At 46.3% G+C, this 20,004-nt stretch overlaps 3 protein-coding genes across 6 annotated transcripts; 2 read left to right on the forward strand and 1 right to left on the reverse strand.

Annotated features, from left to right (window-relative positions):
- Positions 1-5,198: 5,198 nt before the first annotated feature.
- Positions 5,199-7,275, reverse strand: LOC9630386. Its single transcript, XM_024680680.1, has 8 exons — positions 7,205-7,275; positions 6,944-7,143; positions 6,366-6,884; positions 6,166-6,317; positions 5,879-6,105; positions 5,632-5,831; positions 5,453-5,578; positions 5,199-5,373 (listed from the first exon to the last, which is right to left on the reverse strand). Exons 1-8 carry the CDS (start codon positions 7,230-7,232, stop codon positions 5,275-5,277), a joined length of 1,551 nt encoding a protein of 516 aa, XP_024536448.1. The 5' UTR covers positions 7,233-7,275; the 3' UTR covers positions 5,199-5,274.
- Positions 7,276-15,699: 8,424 nt separating this feature from the next.
- LOC9645293 lies at positions 15,700-17,365 on the forward strand. 3 transcript variants are annotated; one of them, XM_024680635.1, is made up of 5 exons: positions 15,700-15,848; positions 15,946-15,999; positions 16,122-16,858; positions 16,939-17,172; positions 17,223-17,365. In XM_024680635.1, exons 1-3 carry the CDS (start codon positions 15,708-15,710, stop codon positions 16,560-16,562), a joined length of 636 nt encoding a protein of 211 aa, XP_024536403.1. In that variant the 5' UTR covers positions 15,700-15,707; the 3' UTR covers positions 16,563-16,858; positions 16,939-17,172; positions 17,223-17,365. The 3 variants fall into 3 exon arrangements, with proteins under 3 accessions (XP_024536403.1, XP_024536402.1, XP_024536404.1); XM_024680634.1 differs by having other exon boundaries at positions 16,939-17,365; XM_024680636.1 differs by lacking the exon at positions 15,946-15,999 and having other exon boundaries at positions 16,939-17,365.
- A 311-nt stretch (positions 17,366-17,676) lies between these two features.
- On the forward strand, positions 17,677-19,969 carry LOC9630387 (ammonium transporter 3 member 1). Of its 2 annotated transcripts, none has more exons than XM_002975517.2 (4): positions 17,677-17,760; positions 17,930-18,644; positions 18,977-19,262; positions 19,328-19,969. In XM_002975517.2, the coding sequence occupies exons 2-4, from the start codon at positions 17,997-17,999 to the stop codon at positions 19,843-19,845; spliced, it is 1,452 nt and encodes a 483-aa protein (XP_002975563.1). In that variant the 5' UTR covers positions 17,677-17,760; positions 17,930-17,996; the 3' UTR covers positions 19,846-19,969. The 2 variants fall into 2 exon arrangements, with proteins under 2 accessions (XP_002975563.1, XP_024536399.1); XM_024680631.1 differs by having other exon boundaries at positions 17,698-17,760; positions 17,917-18,644.
- Positions 19,970-20,004: the final 35 nt, after the last annotated feature.

A 20,004-nucleotide genomic window follows, 5' to 3' on the forward strand; every position in this document is an offset into this window, starting at 1 on the left:
AATGGATCAGTAGGTAACCACAAAAAAGAGGGAAAGAGCTTACATGCTTTTGTTGATTCATGTTTTTCTGGTATCCCTCTACCCTGGAAACGAAGACTCGCAAAAGATTCGTGCTAAGTCTTTGTTTGAGGTCAACGAAAATGACTCCAAAGGTTTATCTTTCTTTCTTGGTTGGTTTTTCTCAAAAAAAATAAAATCTCAGGTGATGGTAACTTTTTTAAGATAGCGGGAGTGATTACTGCACTTCTCAAAGTCTTGGTACGTTTTTCTCTCTCTCACTTTTGAAAAATTCTTTGTCCAGGAAGGTCGGGTTTGATTCCAGCAGAGGGGATCTTCTCCAGGGCGAGGTAAAAAGCTTTTTTCACTCCTTTGCAGGATTAGTTCGTGAGCTTGTTCTTGCTGTTGTATTTTGTATTTGGTGTTGGTCCTGTCGTAGATTCTTTCGGGTAGTTTGCTAAGTTCGAAATTTTCTAAATGGCCTTTATTGTACCTGGAGTTTTTTTTTTTTTTTTTTTTTTGACAATTCTTGGAGGTATATAGTTTCAAGCTAAATCAAGCACAAACTCACCGTTATTTCTACAGGAATCAATGAACCAATCCATATGGCAATGGTATCGGCCTTAGGGTATGTTATGAGTTTCTGTAAGTTCATTTATGCTTTATTTTGTTAAAGTGGAACTTTTCATTATCCCACTTATGGTGTGTGGCCACATGCCATTTTTATAACAACAATAAAAAATTGAAGTTTTAGCTTTATAATTTATAAATTAAAAATTTTTCATATGATTTTGTGTTATAATATTGTGAAATATAAAAAATAAATTAAAAAAACTGATAGAAATATTAATAAATATTAATTAAGTACTAGGAAATGGCATGTGGACACATGCTAATTAATGTCCCACTTTACTGAATAAGTTCCACTTTAACAAAATAAAGCATATTTCCTCTTTTGATCTCATAGCAAGATCTCTGAAGAAGACAGAAAACGAGAACTCATTGAAAGAACTTCACATGCCATGCGTGAGAATCAATTTTGCTTTTTTTTCCTACTTTTACATCTTGTTTGCACGGATATCTTTGAGCCTTGGCATTCTCATGTACAAATTAGCAGCTTTTCTTATTGATACTATTGTGCCATGATGGCCTTCTATGGTAAAATCTCAGTTTTTTTCATTTTAACGGATTGTTGTTGAAAACAAGCGCTGGACTGATAACGAGAAGCATGGTTATACTTCAGGTAGCTTCAGAAGAAGAAAAACACTCAAGTTGCAAAACCATCCTCTTGAGCCAGCTGACCGTGCTTGGCTATGCAAGTTTGAGGTACCAAGCTGGCTCTATCAAGCATATCGACCATTCGCTCTCGAAGTTCTGGTTACAAGACAAAAGATTCGTGTGTTCTTGACTGTGTTCTTGGTGTTTTACTCGCTTTGGCCTCGACAGTGGGAGCTTTGGCTCAATGGCCTGTTAGCTTTTTCTTTTGAATCAGATCTTTGCTCAAGATGATCGAGGTCTGAGATGGGAAAATCCTTTTGCAGACAAACATGTCAAGGAGGTAGTGAAGTAATTTTTGCTCTACAGTCTTTCATTTCTTCGCTTTCAGGTGTGTTTACTTATGATACTCACGGCCATATCCAGCTCGCTGCTGACAAAATTCATCCTCACTCGCGCATGACTGTGGCGGAGTTTTTAGAACGAAGTGGAGACTCCACGCTTGTGCCACAGAAGGGGGCTTTCTTCAACGCTTAAGAGGTATTAAATTCTTTTCACACAGAAATTGTGGGACCTGGCATGGCTTTAGATTTTCTTCTTTTTCATGTTGCAGAATTTTTTCCGGAAATATGTATCAACTCTTGAAAGAAGCTGTCAGAGGAACTTCAAAGTTGAAAAGGAATTGCTTCATCAGAGGTGCAAGAGATCCAAAGACAAACTTCAGGAGGTGAAATCGAAGCTGGTTAAGGCAAGCTTTCCTACTGTGATTCAGTTTAAAGCACCTGACTTGAGAGGAGGACTGACTTGAAAGATTGCTTACCAGCCGGGACCTGCAAAGAGATGTAGCTGCAAATTTTAGCCATATCCAGCATCCTAGACCACAGAATATGCCCAACACATACCCAAGCCTGTGCACATGAAGAATTTGGACAATATGAAAATGAATTCAAAGCAAGCAATTCTACTTTGAGCTTTTCAGAATTCGCATTTCTGCCGCCTTGATCGTTTGGGGATCGTGGCATCCGCGAGTGTGGCCCAACCTCCCGTGTCACATTTAGTCTGCAAGAGTGCTAATTAGGAATATCTAATATTCTCCTCTTTAGAAAGCTAAATCGATGCATTCCTGGTAAGGTTTGTGGAGGCAAGGATGCCGAAGAGAAAGTGGGACGGCATGATAGACAGGATCAAGAAGAGCATGACCCATGCGTGTACCCAGAGGAAGAGGCCAATGGATACTTCAATCTGGTCGCGGTTGCCCCGAGACATCCAACAAGAGCTCATCACTCTCCTCCCAATCCCGACGCTCTGCCGCTTCCGCTCCCTCTCCAAGGATTGGCACGCGGCAATCCTGCAGCAGCAGTCACGGAAGCAGTGGTACATCTCCCTTGGTAACTCTGGTAAGCTTCAAATTTCACCCGACGGTATCTCCTGGAAGGTGTTGTTCACTCTCCCCCTCCCAAAGGGAAGCATGAGCACTTGCTCGGCAGGCTTGGTACTGGCCTTCTGTCTCGCCACGGAAAACTTTGTGGTACTCAATCCAATGCTTCAAAGCAGGCAGGAGCTGCTTCCGCGGCTGGACGAATATGTGATCTTCACTGCTATTCAATCAGTGCCATGCAGCAGCGAAACACTCTCGTACATCGTTGTTGCAGTGACTTCCATGACTGTTGGCGACCTGCGGATGCACTTGTATGATTCGAGGGCGGCAGCGTGGCTCTCTGCTGTAAGCTTCCCTGTGCCAGACCGGGCCAATGGCGAGCTCTTTTGTTGTGCCACAGACGATGGCTTGAACAACTGCATGCTGCTTCAGGACGATCATCTGTACTTCTTCACCATTTCGCCAGGAAATGTGACAACACTCAAATCCTTCAACGTGTGGAACCCCAAGGCCACCCTCCAAACCGTGGCAACCTGGACAAGCCTCCCCTTGGGCTTTGAACGGCAACCATCGTACGAAGACGCGGCTTGTTTTGCTAGGAGCGGATACGGCTGTGCAAGAAAGGATATGTCTCTCATCTTTTGTGGAGGTGACTCTTCATTCTGGTGTGGTATGTTTGTAGCTGATCGTTGTGGTAATTGCAGGAAAGATACTGCTTGGCATGATGGACCCAAGTGACGACCTCAGCGACCGTGGAAGCCGCAGGTTTGGTTTTGTGTATCTGGATGAGGAGAGTCGCAGCTGGCAGGCGATGACATCCCTGAGCCTAGGCAGTGTTTTTTCGCCCGAAATCTTCAAAAAGTCTCCATGCACCTTCATGCTGGCTGCTGGAAACAATAACAGTACCGAGGTGACACTGCTCTTTCATTACAAATGGGGATGCGTTTTAGATCTAGCTTCTGGTACCTGGCGTGCCAATTATTGGTACCCAGAGGCAAAGGCATATGCGTTTCTTCCATTCTATCCTTCCTTCCAGAAGTTCTAGTTTTTGCAGTTGTCATCACCTAAGAAACATCACAACAATAAGTTATGTAGGTTTTCTGGGGATTTTATTTCTCTACAAAATCCCCTAGAATATTCTTTGCATCCTACAATCACGACCATGAAGGCACTTTTATGAAAGACTGTAGCATAAATTAGTAACAGGAATAAAGAATTCCTTGACTACACAATGTTCTTGGATGGAGTGAACCTTAGTGTCTCACTTCTAAAGACTTGGTGTTTCCCAATTGTCACATCTTTTGATCAAATTGCCTGTTACTTGCTGTTCCTAGGCATCCCAATTCACCCTTGTTTATAGCGTTTAGAGAGCACGAGCTCGTAGGTTGGCGTGCAAGTTTCTCATGTTATTGGGAGCATAAATCATCTTGGTTCTTATAATTTTGTTTTTGTTCTTTTATTTTCAAAGCATTCTAATTTTTTAAGTAAATCGTGAAATACTCACCTTCAATAAAAAGATGTCAAAGATAGTTCATTATATCTCTCAGCAACAAAGAATTAACACCTTCTTGCATTTGCCTTCTCCAGGGAGCCAGAAGAACCTTTTTCATCCTTCTAGGAAGGTCCAAGGTTTCCCAGGGACGCTCGGATGGTGGCCACTTGTCCTGGGACTCCAATCCCCCTCAACCAAGTCTTGCCTCGATTCATTGAGGCATTCTTCCTTGAGTTGAGAGCAACTCTGGCTTGTTACGTGCCACACCCTGAAAGGCACGCCCGAGGCTTGTCCACTACAAACCGCTCCACAAACAGCTGCTGTAAACCAGCGTCAGCAGCTCAACAAACTTGGTGTTGCCAGACACGAACGCAATGGTCGAGGAGCAAAGCCCTTATGTCGAAACCAGTGCCTGCTTCTGCAAACAGCTTAGCCGACTCCACACACTCAGCATCATCCTGCTGGCCATGCAGCTTGAGCCATTGGGCCATAACCTGTGAATTCAGAGAAGAAGAATCAGCACTAATCGACCAAGTAGAAACCTCACCTCCTTTGCTCGGGTTTGCGACGTTGCCCAAACAATGTGATCACCCTACCTGGTCGTAGTCATGGTTTGCCAACAAGACACCGAGTTGGAGACACTTGGCCACCCAGCTCTGTTCCTCGGAGATGAGAACATCTGGTGGGCAGCCTTGTCGCACAAGAACAGGTCGCTCTTCTTCCCATCCTCGTCCAGAGGAGTGTCCCTGTTACGAACTGGAAAGAAGCCATACTTCATAGCCACCACCTCATCCAGTCCGGTGGGGTGGAGCTTGCCTGGAATGGGGACCCAACCAGTGGCCTCCTCCTCCTCCTCCTCTTCCGTGCATGGACGCCTCGGGGAGGCGTCGCCCCTGCTGCTACGCCTGCGCTTGGGGCTCCTGGAACGCGGCCTCTCGCCGGAGCGAGACCTGCGAGAGCTAGAAGCACGTCGTGCCTGCGCTTGCCCGAGCGTCGCCTAGAGTCATCGCTGTTATGGACGTGGACTGCCACGTAGATAGGGGAGCGAAGCTTCGTTTGAGTCTCGTGTGATCTTTCCCTCGATTGAATTCAATCTACAAGTAAAGATCTTATCAATCGCGTCAACCATTCGGCTAAGGCTAAATAAAATGAAATATTCCAAGTATCTGGGACTCTCTTGTAACTGAGTGAACTAACGTTCTTCTCGTTGTGGTCTATTTGGATTTGAGACCATGTCCATCATCATTTTCTCTGGAGAGTCTTGCCAGTTCCCAAAGGCCTTCAAATCCACCTAGAAAAAAACCCATCGGAAGTGAAACAGGCACATCTCACTCTCAAAACACTCTCAGAAGTGAAAAATCTGCACACACCTTTCTGCGCTGCTCAGCAAAAAGTTTTTCGCGTTGCTGGAATGTCGCCATTCTTTCCTGCGCGGTTTTACTCCCCAGGCCCCAAACTTCCACCTCCAAAACTTGGCAGCATAGTGGAGCATATCCCTGCTTAAGTCACAGATAAGTCTTGTTTTTAAACATTATCAAAGCGGAAGCACCTGATAAGGAAGAATAAATCCAGCTTGGTATGTCTTGTCCACAGCGTGATGCCTCAAAGTCACCGTGGAGAAGTCGTCACTGATCCAAATACGCTCGTTTTCCATGCTTCCACCAAAGCCAATTCCATTTGGCATCGGTCTAGAGTTGTAGCCACCACCAGGAGCAGTCTTGTGACTGTAGACATAGTTCTTCTCCTTGCCTGAATTGATGGAAAAATGAGAAACAGAAGAAAAAGTAATCACAGACCTGTAGGATGAAGAACAATAAACTCGGGATCCAAACAGATCAAGCACGAGTTGCTAGTTCCATAGAAGTTACTCTTGTTTTCAAGGCCGCTGGGTATCACAGCCGCGAGCAACCAGGTCTTGGACGGATCTTCGGCAGACATCCCAGAAAAGAGAAACAGCACAGCTTCTCTATATCCTTCCACCTGTGACCATAAACGATTCATTCCTTTTCCATGCACAGGAGACCTGTAGCCTTCATCTTCCTTCTTAGAAAAACAATCGAAAGTAAAAAACTAGTTTGAGTACCTGTAGAGGAGAGTAATTGAATCTTCCAAACACGCTGACAAGAGAGTGTCTCCAGTCTTGTCTTTGAGAGCCAGTGCTAGAGACCATAGCCTTCCTGGTGTCAAGTGTCCAGGCAAGTGAGAGAGGCCGCTTTTCACTTCGGTGTCCTCGTCCTGGAAAAACGATCTCAGTGTCAAAAGAAAAGCTTGAGGAGAGAGTACCTGAAACAAGCAGTACTGGACGTAATCCACGAACACGTTGCCAAGACTTGGAATAGTAGCAAGCATCCACGAGTATAAATCCTTGAGAGGGACTTTCTCGCTGTCTTGGAATGCCCCTCGGACGAGAGGCTCCACAACCGGCAATTCAATCCCGTTGCTTAGCCTTTTGTAGAAAGTCATCAGCCAGCAAAGCCAAAGAACGTCTCGGAATTCTCGGGAAGAAACCTGACCTTCCAAGTTCTCGTCCAGATCACTGGAAGTCTCGGACGAACTCTTCTTCCCTTGGCTCTTGAGGCTGCGCACGAAAAGGAGTAGAAATCTCAGTCTCGTAGACACTAAATTTTGCTGGCAGCAACCATCGTAGCCTTTGAGAAAACCTGGCCAACTTACGTATCCTTCCACGGGCTTGAAAGCCACCGCCGTGAGAGTCGACCCAAAATTCTCGAGCAAGGATTTTAAATCTGAGCTTTCTTCGCCGGGAAGATCTTTGATGCGTCCCACTTCCATGCCAAAACATCTCTGGATTCACGACGATCACCTGTAAGTTCCAGAAATTTTAAGAAGAAAAACCAACATACCTCGAGCTTTGATTCGTGAATAGCGTTTGGACCCTCGGATTTCGTCAAGCGCGAGAATGCGCTGGCCAGGAGCTCGAAATCTCGCCCCAGGTGGCTCCGCAAGTTCTGTAGCTCCTTTTGCTCATCGGTGAGTGTGGAGGAAGCTCCGCCCATGGCACCGGACTGGAATCTCTCCCCAGGAAGCAAATCACGTAGGAATTCTTCACCACAGATGGATTCCCAAGATCAAATTCCGCTCAAGAAGGTCGCGATCACACTCACCGAAGCATCGCCACGGACACCATTGCATAGCTCCTCGCGTTCGCCAGAGGGCGACTCTCTTTAGGGCTAGCGCGCGACGTAACTATGTAAAAATTTCAAAGTAAACAACGTGGCAGCTTTTCATTGCGCCTTGTCAGTGACTTGGCATATTATTTTGTGGCACGTGTCAATCAATTTCGACTTTGGAGTGGCATCTCTTGTTCTTGTTTTTGGTCGGTATTTTATGTGTAGATTTTCTTTCTCTTCGTGGATTTCTTACGCGTTTTTCCTTTTCTTCACTTAGATCGATTTTTTTTCCCGGGATTTTCTTCCTGCATAGACTAATCCATGGTTCATTTCTTTGATTCGTTTGATCCATTTGATTATTTTGTTTGAGCCTTCGTGATCCATGGTTCGTTTCTATGATTTTTTTGTTTGTAGTCTTGATGGTACTATCAGTTGTTGTTCATACTCTTAACAGTTTTTTTTTGGTTTTTTAAACTAAAGCAGCTTGTTCGTGATTCCAAGACATGCACCAACTCCAGGACCTGGTTTGTAAGCTTGTCATCTCGTTCTATTATCTTGCAATCCTGGATTAAATATATGGAATTGTGGCTTCCTTCTGATTAGTTTATTAAAATAATTCAGAAAGGCAACATATGATTAAAAAGAAGTATAAAAACTTGTCTGCATAATATTCTAACATCACTATTCAATTTTTCACCACTTAGTTTCCTTTCGTCAGCTTTGGCCCGCTTCACCACTTGCTCAGCTTTAACAGGCACATTCATTGCCTCTGGCTGCTCCGCCATCGGCACTGCTGCTGTTGCCCGCTCCACCACTTGTTCGATTGTGTCCTCCTCCACTACCAGCTCAGGTCCAAGTTCTGTTGCCGAGTGAGGAAGTACTAGCGGCTAAAAAAGGCGTCGCTTCATCCTTTTCGATCTTATACCTTGCCAACTCTTGCAGTTCACCCTCCGAAAGCAGGAATCTTGAAGCTATTTCTTTCGGTGATGCCCACCGGAGCATTTGTTGAAAGCAGTCGTTCAATGCCATATCCCTGGTCTGAGCGTCTTCAACTCTCTGCTGTCCGCAGGCCTCGATGCACCATGAAAACTCCCGGAAGCCCAGCGCAGCATTAAGTTGCCCAGTCTACTTGCAGCCTCAACATACAACAGACAACTCTTTTCTTAAGCTTCTCATGTCGCCCACGCTGTCCTCGCTGCAACATGCTCCCAGCAAGTGTCACTTCTTATGTAATGCTTTTTTGTCTACTCTTTTTTGTTCTTTCAGGAGTTGAGGAGCCCCTTGCGAGAGGTAATGCAAACGATTCTGAGCGCGAGTGGAAACTACTTGGTTTCTCGTTGAAACCAAAGACAGCTTTGGCCAGCACCGTGCCACCGCCAAAGATGACGGCGACAAGGATCTCGAGTTGGAAGCTTCCGGCTTCAGGAAGTGTTTTACTGGCCAGAACTGGAACCAGCAGCAGCAACAAGCAGGACGTGCACCAAAGTAAGATCTCATTCGAGTCCAGAGCTCACTGCACCGTGTTTGGGAACCTTTGAAAAGTAGAAGAGATTCAGAGTCTGGTGCTTAAAAAAATCCAAGTTTCCTGAGTACACGCAACTCCTGGAGGAGCTGCAGCATCTGTTCGGCATTGACGAGAACCTGAACGGGTCCGAGTGGCAAACTGTGTACGTAGATAACGAGCTCGTCGGAGACGACCCCTTAGACGTCTGTGCATTTCATGGTGTATTTGTTTAAAGAGTTTTTACATTTCAGGGCGATGCGATGCATACGGATCCTATCGCTCAGCAGGATTACGAGTAATTAAATAGCTCGTGCTTCGTTTTGAACTAATTGAGAACTTAGCTCAAGTTTAGGGTTCATCGTTGATGAAGGGCTAACGGGATTTCTTGAGTTTAGGTAGGACTTTTCTTTGCGTTCGCAATATAAGACAGATTGCTGGGGACAAGAAAGCGAGGTATGATCAATGATAAACAAAGGCTAGAGGGTCAGAAACTCAAGACACCAGGGTCGCTCTTTCTTTTCGATTGCAACGCAAAAGGGAGCCAGTGACACAGTGAAGCTAAGATGATATGCTCAAACAACTCAAACAAGTAAAGTGCAAAAAAACGGGCCAAGGAACTCCCAACGCGAAGGGATGTGGACAACGCTGTGTCACGTTGCCAGGTTCGCATGTGTTTCGATTTGTTCTAATTTTTTGTCATGAAGAAGCCAAGTGACGTGCTGGTGGTGCTCAACGACGATAAAAACTGAAAAACGCCATGTCACAGCGTGTGCCAAGAAGAAAAATGCTACTAGATTGGAGAGATTTTGTGTCAACGTTTTGGAGAGATTATCAGTGCTTTGAGTTATGTTGTTGCTGCGCTCAACGCAAGGAGAAACAACATTGGGCACCTGCGATCTTCAGAACTTCAATCCAGCTGAAGACGTACATGACAATAGTCCAACCTCAATGAAAACAACGATCATGATCCTTGACCGGGTCCACTCTCGCTCGCAAAGTAAATTTGTTTAGGGTTTTTCTTTGTGTTAGCAAGACAACGAAACCAGAGATATTTTCTGTGCTTGCAACGAGCTCTAGAATGATCAACGATAAAAGAAAGGCTAGAGGTGATAAAAAATTCGTGTTGAAACTCTCAACGTTTGAAGACACTGGGTTCGCTCTTTCTTTTCAATTGTCGACGCTATGCTCAACACAAAAGGGAGCAGGTGATACAGTCAAGCTAAGATGATATGCTCCTAAGTGCAAAACAACGGTCCAAGGAACTCTCAACGGGAAGGGAAACTTGTGAATACGAACAAAACTAACGATCATTGAAAGTTGACGATACTTAGCTTCATGAATTTCTTGTCATGAAAAAGTTATGTTGTTGCTGTGCTCAACGCAAGACCGAGAAGCAACGTTGGGCACCTCCGATCGTCAGAATTACTAAGTGGTCAAGGCTCAGAGAACCCATTTACTAGTCAACCTAGTGGAGTTTCTCTGACGATGGGATAGGCCTTCCTGCAGTTTGCACAAGGCCTTCTATAGTCCCCACAGCTACAACCAAACGTGACGCATCAACTAGTTTATCTTGATAAGAAGAAGACTTACCATTTACACTTGAACGCCGATACGTTCCAAAGAACAGCCACGGTCGAAGCAATGCATCTCTTCTGAGATCTTGTCTGTTTTCTCGGCTGGAGAATAAAAAAAATGCGTGTGCTCGGTATCTAGATCCCACGACTTAATGCTCCAATCCTGGGAGTTAAAAAAAAGAATCCAATTCATGCAAAAGATCTATGCCAAAAGCTGTATCATACCTCTAGAGTGAGAGCATCAACTCTGCAAGAAAATTCACCATCATCAGCCAAACCTCTCACATTGTTAGTAAAATTTCCGGATCATGCGAAGTCCTCGCGTCAATTCGGAGAAATTAGCTCGGAAATCTCACCAGTGATGTGTTGCCCGACCAGCCGCGAAGAGTGCCTGCGAGTGATGAAATGCTCCACACTGTGGCCGAGCTCCATCGCTCTCGGCTCCCTGGACCTCCAGATACTGCCTCGCCGTCCACTCCATCGCTGCTCCCTATAAACCCCCTTAGATCTGCGTCACACCTTTAGCGCCATGGCGTCGCTCCCGGATCCACATCCACAAAACCCTAGCTCACCTCGCGCGAAGCTCCTACAAGCTATACTGCTGCCAGTGTAGAGCTCGCACCGAATTCCAAGTGGTTAAAATCCAACGGTGTAGATTTCCGAGCCCTAGGGCTTAGGGTTTATCCACCGCGCGCGGGCGAATCCTGCCTCCTAACGCATCAGCGCCAAGAGTTCTCTGTTCTCACGGCTGGTATGCTCGGCATTCCTGCCTTCCATTGCCGGGGATTGGATTGCACAGGCCTAAAACCCGTGCTCTTCTGCTAGCCTTCAGGCTACAAATCCGTGCTCTTCCGCTAGCAGTAGAAGAAATGAGAAGGAAAGGGAAGAAAGGAGTGGCTTTGAAAGCCTCGACTGCTGAAGGCTGACAACGTGACGAAGAAGGCTCCTGCTAGAAAATCTAAACGGACAGCAAAGCCGCAAGAAGAGACCCCAAGGATCAGATAAGAAAAATGCCAGATCCAAACAGCAAACGGTGCCTGTGGAACAAAAGCCCGTGAAGAACGAATTGAATGCTATGAAAGAAGATGACGCTAGTGCATTGCTTGGGAAGTGAAAGCAAGCATGGAGAGTGTGGTAGCACCAGGAGAAGCTAGGCTGGAAAGGTGAAAGCTGTCGCGAAAGCAACGAAGCTGAAGCCTCCCAAGGAAGTAAAAGATGGTGAAGATTCGACGTAAGTCCTCAAGAAGCCAGAAGAAGGCTGAAGTAGTAGAAGCCATCGCCTGGCACATTCTCGAGATGATTAAGCTGGAAGGCATCATGAAGAAGGGGCTTAGTAAATCCGCTGGAAGAATCCAGTCAGCTGCTGGCTTGGAGAAGGAGATCGACCGCTCCCTGCGCAGAGATTTCTCCATAGACAGCAAGGGACAAGTGAGCTTTCCGGCACGGCTTGTGAGCTACAACGGCGTCAAACTGGACCAGTTCTCGCTCACTGCTGGCGACGCTGAGGCCGTAGACGTATGCTTTCGAGGCCGGATGGTGGCGGCGTTCTTGTCGCGCTACTTCAGCGAGGATGTGGACTACGGCTTCACGGCCAACATGGAGGAGCAGCAACTCGACGCTGTTTCGTCCGGGAACATGAAGTGGAACGCAGTGTGCAGCAGTTCTGGCCAAACTTCCACGACAAAGGTAGCAGACATGCAATAGGTAGACGACTAGCTTTCCAGCCCATGCGGTTTTGACCCGCCAAGGTTGCTCGCCAATGTTTCTCAATTGTGTGAAATCCTTCTGTATATCACATCTTGGATCTGGATAGCCTTCATGAGCATGGAGGAATATAGACTCACGACTAATACGAAATCATTTGGACCACGAAGACTCCGTATGAACGAAGCCTTCACGAGCACGGAGGCGTGACACACACGACTAGCATGACATTCACGGCTAGCGTGACACACACGACTGTTCCGGCCCATGCGTTTTTGACCCGCCAACTTTGCTCGACATAAAAAGGAAAGCAGTTCGAGCAGAGCTTCGTGGCAAAGAAAAAAGAAGAGATTTAGTTCATTGCAGGCATGGGAAGGACTTTTGTTCTTGGTGCTTATGTGTATACAGGGAAATGTATGAGCTCCAGGCTTTGCTTGCGTTTAAAGGAGGTTTATCAAATCACACTGCTCTATACGGCTGGACAATGGAAAATTCTCACAATCTCTGTGTGTCTTGGGAAGGAGTGACCTGCAGTAATGTTACTGGTTAAGTTATAATGCTCGATTTGTGGGATCTCAATCTGGAACGAATAATCAGTCCGGAAGTATCCAAGTTGAAAAATCTGGAAGTGCTTGACCTCTCTCGGAATGAGCTGACTGGCCCTCTACCAAAAGAGTTTGGAATGATGAAGAAATTGAAAGAATTGTATTTGTCATGTGAAATTCCAGAATTTATTGGCAATTTCTCATCGCTTGAACTTATTTGGGCTGACATTGCTATTGGAGGAATACCCAGGTCAATTGGGCAGCGACTATATTTTTGGGTCAATCCCTGAGGAACTTGGTAACTGCAGTAAGCTGGAGGAAATATACATTGAGCCTAATAACATTATTGAAAGTTTTATACCATTGTCACTCACGCTTCTACCTCTTCTCAAAGTTTTATCTTTGACTCATTTGAATGGTACTGGGGCAATCCCAAAAGAAGTATGGAACCTGACTCATTTGGAGGAGCTTACTCTAAGACATTGCTCCTTGACAGGCTCATTACCACCACAACTTGGTGTTCAATTTAGAATTTTGGATTTGTCCAACAACTTTCTATCAGGAGATCCATCATTTTCAAGTTTAGATCTGAGTTATAACATGTTCTGTGGAAGCATACCAGTCAGCTTAGGACAAATGGGAGGACTAACAAGCCTTGACCTTAGCAATAACGGGTTCACAGGTACAGCTTGGGGCATTTATCAAATTTAAGTTATCTTTATTTGAGTAACAATTTGTTGACTGGTGCTATACCAATGCACTTAAGGCAGCTATCGAATCTGAAACTTCTTGACTTGCATATCAACAGCTTAAATGGCACTTTACCAAATTTTTTGACAACAATTACAATTCAAGAATTGGATCTATCAGGCAACAAATTCAACGGACATATGCCACCCATTTCAAGGGATATGGACTACCTAGATTTGTCAGAGAACATGCTCACTGAGGAAATACCAAGAATAAGTATTGGACCTTCATGTAATTTGCAACACTTGGATGTGAGTAGTAATAGATTAGTTGGGGGTTTGCCAAATTGGCTCAAGCATTGCACTGGTCTACATTTTCTTCGGGTTTATAATAACTCTTTGAGTGGAAATCTTGCAGCTGATGTCTTCAAAAACATGACAAGTCTTTTATATGTTTCACTCTCACATAACAAATTTGAAGGTGAGCTACCAGAAAGTTTATCACAAGAAACACAACACATTATCATTAGTGATAACAAGTTTTCTGGCAAAATTCCTTCATTTCTTTCACATTTCAAAGATCTCACAGTGCTAATCATTGATGGAAACAGATTCCATGGACCAATACCTGATTGGTTGTGGAACATGCCCCACCTTCGCATCCTTGACTTCTCCCGCAATAAGTTTGAAGGATGTCTTCCAGGTTCTATAAGCCAATTAGATGCATTCAAACATGCCAATCTTAGTCCTCAACAATGGAGACCATTAATGCTTATGGTCAAAGGAAAAGAACGACAATTTCCATATTTTGATCTATCAAATACCATCCTTGATCTGTCATCCAACCAATTGATGGGAGTGATTCCTCCAAGTTTGGGTGAGTTGGATAAACTCCACATCCTCAATCTCTTCAATAATCACTTTTCTGGAAACATTCCCCAAACTCTAGGCAAGATAGTACAGCTAAAGCAGCTAGACTTCTTCTTTAACAACATTATTAGACCCATCCCCAATGCGCTTCAAGAACTTCATTCATTGTCATCTCTAAATCTTTCATTCAACAGGCTTCAGGGCAAGATTCCATTTGGCCACGGGCAAATGAGCACATTTGAAAAGTCAAGTTATTTAGAAAATCCAAGTTTGTGTGGAAAGCCACTCGACAAAGAGTGTCCCAGCAATAGTAATTCCACTGTGTCCCAGCAATAGTAATTCCACTTTGTTAGTTTATAAACACTTCAGCAGTTGGTGGCAAGAAAATGTGTCATTGTGGGCATTTACACTTGGCTTCCATATTTAAAGCATATATATGAGCATATTTACAAGGGTTGGGTTTGTGTGGTTTGCTCCACTAAATCATCATTCGCTCCACTGAATCATCAACTAGTAACGAGTAGAATGGGATCTCTCAAGCTTGTCCTCGTGACATTTCTGGCTTCCATTGCTGCATGTAAGATATCGTGTGGGATTTTCGGGCCAAGGGCGATGGTACAAATCACCTTCCACACTGCTCCATCCAAAATGCTGGCTGCAGCACGGTTAGCCTCCGGTTCTTCATAGCCGAGAGGTACACTTCCAGCGGAGAGCTCTCACGCAGTCGAGGATTGCCTCTGCCGACAATGGTGAGAGAGCTAGAGCAAACGCGGTTCGTTAAGGCAAGGAAAGGGAGGCTGTCGGTTCAGCGCGTAGAAAATTGGCTGCAAAGTCGCAAAGCTGTTCCAGCCTGCGGGAGGAGTGTCCAGATCCTTATACCAAGCTTCCGGCGAGGTAAGGTAGGGTCGGGAGGAGGCCAGTGACTGGGACTCGTACTGGCAGCGTTTGTCAGCTCAGACTCTAGCCAGGGGTATTGAGCGGCTCACGACTTAGCACCGGCTCAGCCTGCTGTTGCTGTGGATCTCCGCGACTTGGTGGCAGAAAAGCTCCTCCATGGGAAGAAACCCCTGGAGACTACGTAGCAGTCTTCAACAAAGCGCTCCACGACGCTACAGCGCACTGCAGTAGAATCTGTGCTCGCTTTTCCCAGTGATCGATAAGACTATCCAGCGGCTGCATGTGTAGATGAAGCAGCAGCGCCAACTCTTCTTCTGGTGGCGGCCTTCTGTTGAGATTGCCTTCGTCTGATCCAAAGCCACTTGAAAATACCAACAGCGGCACAAAGGTCATCCTGCTTAGAGGCGAGCCTTCGTCAACCAAGAACAGCGCTTGCCCCGTTGATACTTGGCTGGAAACTACTGTCGAGAATGCACAGGGCACCCAAAAGGTGGTTGTAGTTAGATTAACTTCTAAGTTTGTTTTTGTTTCTAAATTTGGTTTATGATGGAGCATAAATATAGAAGTGTTCAAAATCACGTGGGATTCCACGTGTACCTATATTAAAGGCTTGTCAGTGACATATTGTTCACGTGGGCAGCCAATATTTTGACGCGTGTCAGCCAAGTCAGCATTGGCATTTCTAGGGTTACGTCGAGTGAGGAGAGGAGAGGGATGTTGCTTATGGCGGTTTGTGGATGCACCACGCCCACCGAGGAGCTCCCAACCAGTCGGCCGCCTCCGCGATCGCGAAGGAAGAGCAGCGCCATCACTGCCGCCAGGCTCTCCAATGCCGATCCAGAAATTGCCAGAAAGGTACACTAGATTTTGATCCTTCACGATTTTGTGTGTAGATTTTCTTTCTCTTTGTTGCTGGATTTCTTACACTTTTCTTTGTCTTTCTTTCACTTAGATCGATTGTTTTTCTAGCTTCTCAGGCTTCTCTTCGTGCATCGTGAGATCCATGGTTCGTTTTTTTTATTCTCTTGTTTGAGCTTTGGTTTGTTTCTTTGATTCTTTTGTTTTGATTACTGTTTGTTCGTTGTTGTTCATACTCTTCTAAAAGTTTTCTTTTTTGGTTTTTTCCAGTTGGAAGAACTTAACCAGCTCCGTCGTGATTCCAAGACCCGCACCTTGAACGCGCCACTCCAGAAGAAATACGACGACCTCGAGAACAGCCTCAACAAATGCAAAGACGACCTCCGCGACCTTCAGCGAAAGGCAGTCACGGCATCGCCGTCTCAGCTGCGCAGCAAGTACGAAGCACTCGGCGATGAGCTAAAGAAGTACAAGCAAGATCTGGAAGCTCTCCACAGCGAGACACAGTCGGCGGACTCGGAGAGCTTGCAGAAGAAGTACGAGGCCTTGCAGTTCGTTCTTCTCAGGTACCGGAAAGACATCGAGGACGAGCTCCAGAAATGCTGGACACAGCTGAAGCTCCTTCATCTCGAATCTCAGCTCGCGAGCCCGACTCATGGTAAAACAGAGAAAGGTTCTAGCAGGCCAGAGTCACGAGATCTTCGCAAGTGATGGTGGTGGTGGTAGAAACAGGCGTAGCTTTTTTTTTTGTCCTCGGGCCGTGAAGGACTCTTTGGTGAAAGTTTTCATCCAGTGACAAGCTTTGACGATGGTGGTGAAGGTGAAGGCGAAGGCGAAGGCGACGGTGAGAGCGAAGCAGGCGGTGACGAAACCTCGGCGTGTAAAGGAAGTGAGACGGAGAGCGAAGCTGACAAGCTTCGTCTCGTTCCATTGGCTCTGGAGAGAAATCCTCGACGGCCACGCTGCGCGCTGCTTTGGAAGCCACCACTTCCGGATTCTCGAGATAAGTAAGATCTCTCGTTTTCCCGATTCGTCGACTCGAAAACTCACTCTTTGTTCTTGCTTTGTTTTGGTTTTTTCTTTGCAGGACCAAGCACTACGACGAACGCAAGCTCTTGGAGCATTTAACTTGTCGGAAGCGCCGGCTGGGATACCGAAGCAAGCCGCCCAAGTACTTTCCACAGTGCGAGGTGGAAAACTGTGGAGATTCTTTCTAAGAAGCTAAGAAGAGGAGAGCAAAAAAAAAATTGGAATCGTGCCGCGAGAGAGCTTGGCTGGATCCGTGGAGGAACTCTCGTCGCGGAGCGCGAGAATTCTGGAAGTTAAGTCTTGGATTTCAAGCTCCATACTAATGAATTCGACAACGTGCAGCACATACACTCAAAGAATCTTGTCGCGTCACCGAATAGAAAAATTCAACACGAAAGAACTTCCTAGAGCATGGGACGTGATCTTGATTCTATCAGCTGGCCATTACCTGCGCGATGAATTCGTCAACTCCAAACTTTATGGAAGTGTTTGTGAGTCATATTTCTTCTAACCTCTATGCATGGTTTTCAGTCTCCACACATGGTTTTGAATGAAATTGCTATTTCTTGACAGTTTTGGTACATATGGTTCTTAAATTTTTATGCTGTCAATGTTGGAGGTAAAGCGTCCTGCGCGTTCGCGTGAAAGCTTTTCGCAAGACTTGACTTCGCAGTCAGAAATGGAGGCGCCCGCTTTTGGTTGACTTAGCCCACTAACCATGCTTATGCACCTTTAATTGGCCGGATCGAACCCCGGACCGGGGCGTTTTAGGCCAAAAAGCTGGGCATTATAAGGAATAATAAGAAGAATCCCTTGTTTTGCTGGAAGCTCCCCTGCTTTGGACTTTTGAAGCTCCTGGCTATGGAGCTCACAGGCGCGGGTAAGGATTCTTCCCATTGTCTCCTTCCCTCCAGGTTCTTGTTTTCACCCCTCTTGTCCTGGAATTGATCCAGATTCTTGGTACTGTATGATCAGTCTCCTCATTGAATCTCTGGCAGTGTCTCTGAGCTCCCTTCAATCTCTCAATCCTTGATAGGCAATTCTTGCAGAGGCATAGCTCTGATCACAAGGAGAAGAAGAATCTAGGAAGAATATAGGAGGAAGATCATCAAGATCATGGCAACAGTTCCAGCAACTCCAGCCTATGCTCTGGCAGCCACAGTCCCAGAGTGGCTCAACAAGGGAGACAATGCCTGGCAGCTGACAGCAGCCACACTGGTGGGGATGCAGAGCGTTCCAGGCCTGGTGATCCTCTATGGCTCCATTGTCAAGAAGAAGTGGGCAGTGAATTCAGCCTTCATGGCACTCTATGCCTTTGCTGCAGTGCTCATCTGCTGGGTGGGCTGGGCTTACAGGATGGCATTTGGTCACAAGCTCCTCCCATTCTGGGGCAAGGCAGATGTGGCCCTTGGCCAGAAGTACCTCATGCAGCAGGCATCCATCCCTTCCTCTGGTCACTACTACAAGAATGGGACCGTGGAGACTGCAGAGATCACTCCATTCTACCCAATGGCCACCATGGTCTACTTCCAGTTTGTGTTTGCTGCAATCACTGTCATCCTCATTGCTGGGTCTCTGCTGGGGAGGATGAATTTCAGGGCCTGGATGATCTTTGTTCCACTGTGGCTCACTTTCTCTTACACTGTGGGGGCCTATAGCTTGTGGGGTGGAGGATTCTTGTTCCACTGGGGGGTGATTGACTACTCTGGGGGCTATGTCATCCATGTTTCGGCTGGCACTGCTGGTTTTGTTGCTGCCTATTGGGTAAGAACTCCCCCATTCCAAAGAAAACAGAGTCCTTTTTTATTTGATTTGATGATCTCCTTGTGGTTCTCCTTTGGTTTTGGTGTGTTGTGCTTGATATTCTTTTAGATTTGATGAGCTGGATGTATCATTTCATTTTCCAACGTGCTTGCCTGCTCACCTTGATTCAATTATCTATTGCCACTCATGGAAGCCTTGTGAATTGCGTGATATTTGGATCACTCTCTTCCTTTACTGGTGGCCATCTTTCCATTTCCACTTTCACACCATTGTGGTGACAATTGCTCTGAAAGAAAGCTCTAAAAAATATCTTTTTCTGCTGTGATCCACAGGTTGGGCCAAGGCTGACCAAGGACAGGGAGAGATTCCCACCGAACAACATTCTCCTCACACTCACCGGAGCTGGGATGCTATGGCTGGGCTGGAATGGATTCAATGGCGGCGACCCCTACGCTGCAAACATCGACGCCTCCATCGCCGTGCTCAACACCAACATCTGCGCCGCAACCAGCCTCATCGTCTGGACGATCCTCGACGTTACGTTCTTCAACAAGCCGTCGGTCATCGGTGCTGTCCAGGGAATGATCACTGGCCTCGTCTGCATCACTCCAGGAGCTGGTCAGTATAGAAACTCTCCCAAATCCAAAACTCTACCTCTCACTGATCTTCTTCTTTTTCCTCAGGTGTTGTCCAGTCCTGGGCTGCTATCGTGATGGGCATTTGCTCCGGTTCCATCCCCTGGTTCACCATGATGGTCGTTCACAGACGATCCACGCTGCTCCAAAAGGTGGATGATACTCTTGGCGTCTTCCACACGCACACCGTGGCCGGAGTTCTCGGAGGAGGCCTCACGGGGTTGCTAGCCGAGCCGGTTCTAACTTCATACTTCGTGCCCGTGACTGGTTCTCGGGGTGGCTTCTACGGAGGTGTCGGAGGTGGCCAGTTTGGACGGCAGATCGCAGGAGCGCTGTTTATCATCGGCTGGAATATCGTGGCCACCACCATCATTCTGCTCGCCATCCGGCTCTTTGTGCCACTCCGGATGCCGGACGACGAGCTGCAAGTTGGCGATGATGCTGTGCACGGAGAGGAGGCGTATGCGCTGTGGGGAGACGGTGAAAAGTATGAGGCGTCGAGGCACGGCAACGATGATATTCATCACGATGGTGGAAACGGCCGGAAGGTCACTGTGCAAGTTTAGGCTCAATGGAGAAGAGAAAAGTCAGAACCAAACAGGAACGCATACAGCAGGTGAAATTTTATCTAGATTCTTTTGACAGGAAAAGGAAACAAAAGCAAAAGGCTTACCGTACCTGAACCTGAGCGTCGCAGATTGCCTTGATTTCATATAATCAACTTT

Source organism: Selaginella moellendorffii, unplaced genomic scaffold, assembly GCF_000143415.4.
Source record: "Selaginella moellendorffii unplaced genomic scaffold, v1.0 SELMOscaffold_28, whole genome shotgun sequence".
NCBI classification, from domain to species: Eukaryota; Viridiplantae; Streptophyta; class Lycopodiopsida; order Selaginellales; family Selaginellaceae; genus Selaginella; species Selaginella moellendorffii.

What these genes read in the sequence shown, in the direction of transcription:
- LOC9630386 (XM_024680680.1), bottom strand. Translation starts at nt 7,232, where the DNA reads ATGCAATGGTGTCCGTGGCGATGCTTCG. An exon ending in TCCAGTACTGCTTGTTTCAG is followed by an intron (nt 6,318 to 6,365) that starts GTACTCTCTCCT and finishes TCGTTTTTCCAG; the next exon opens with GACGAGGACACCGAAGTGAA. An exon ending in GATTTATTCTTCCTTATCAG is followed by an intron (nt 5,579 to 5,631) that starts GTGCTTCCGCTT and finishes TGACTTAAGCAG; the next exon opens with GGATATGCTCCACTATGCTG.
- LOC9645293 (XM_024680634.1), top strand. Translation starts at nt 15,708, where the DNA reads ATGTTGCTTATGGCGGTTTGTGGATGCACCACGCCCACCGAGGAGCTC. An exon ending in ATCCAGAAATTGCCAGAAAG is followed by an intron (nt 15,849 to 15,945) that starts GTACACTAGATT and finishes TCTTTCACTTAG; the next exon opens with ATCGATTGTTTTTCTAGCTT. An exon ending in CGTGCATCGTGAGATCCATG is followed by an intron (nt 16,000 to 16,121) that starts GTTCGTTTTTTT and finishes GGTTTTTTCCAG; the next exon opens with TTGGAAGAACTTAACCAGCT.
- LOC9630387 (XM_002975517.2), top strand. Translation starts at nt 17,997, where the DNA reads ATGGCAACAGTTCCAGCAACTCCAGCCTATGCTCTGGCAGCCACAGTC. An exon ending in GTTTTGTTGCTGCCTATTGG is followed by an intron (nt 18,645 to 18,976) that starts GTAAGAACTCCC and finishes TGTGATCCACAG; the next exon opens with GTTGGGCCAAGGCTGACCAA. An exon ending in CTGCATCACTCCAGGAGCTG is followed by an intron (nt 19,263 to 19,327) that starts GTCAGTATAGAA and finishes CTTTTTCCTCAG; the next exon opens with GTGTTGTCCAGTCCTGGGCT.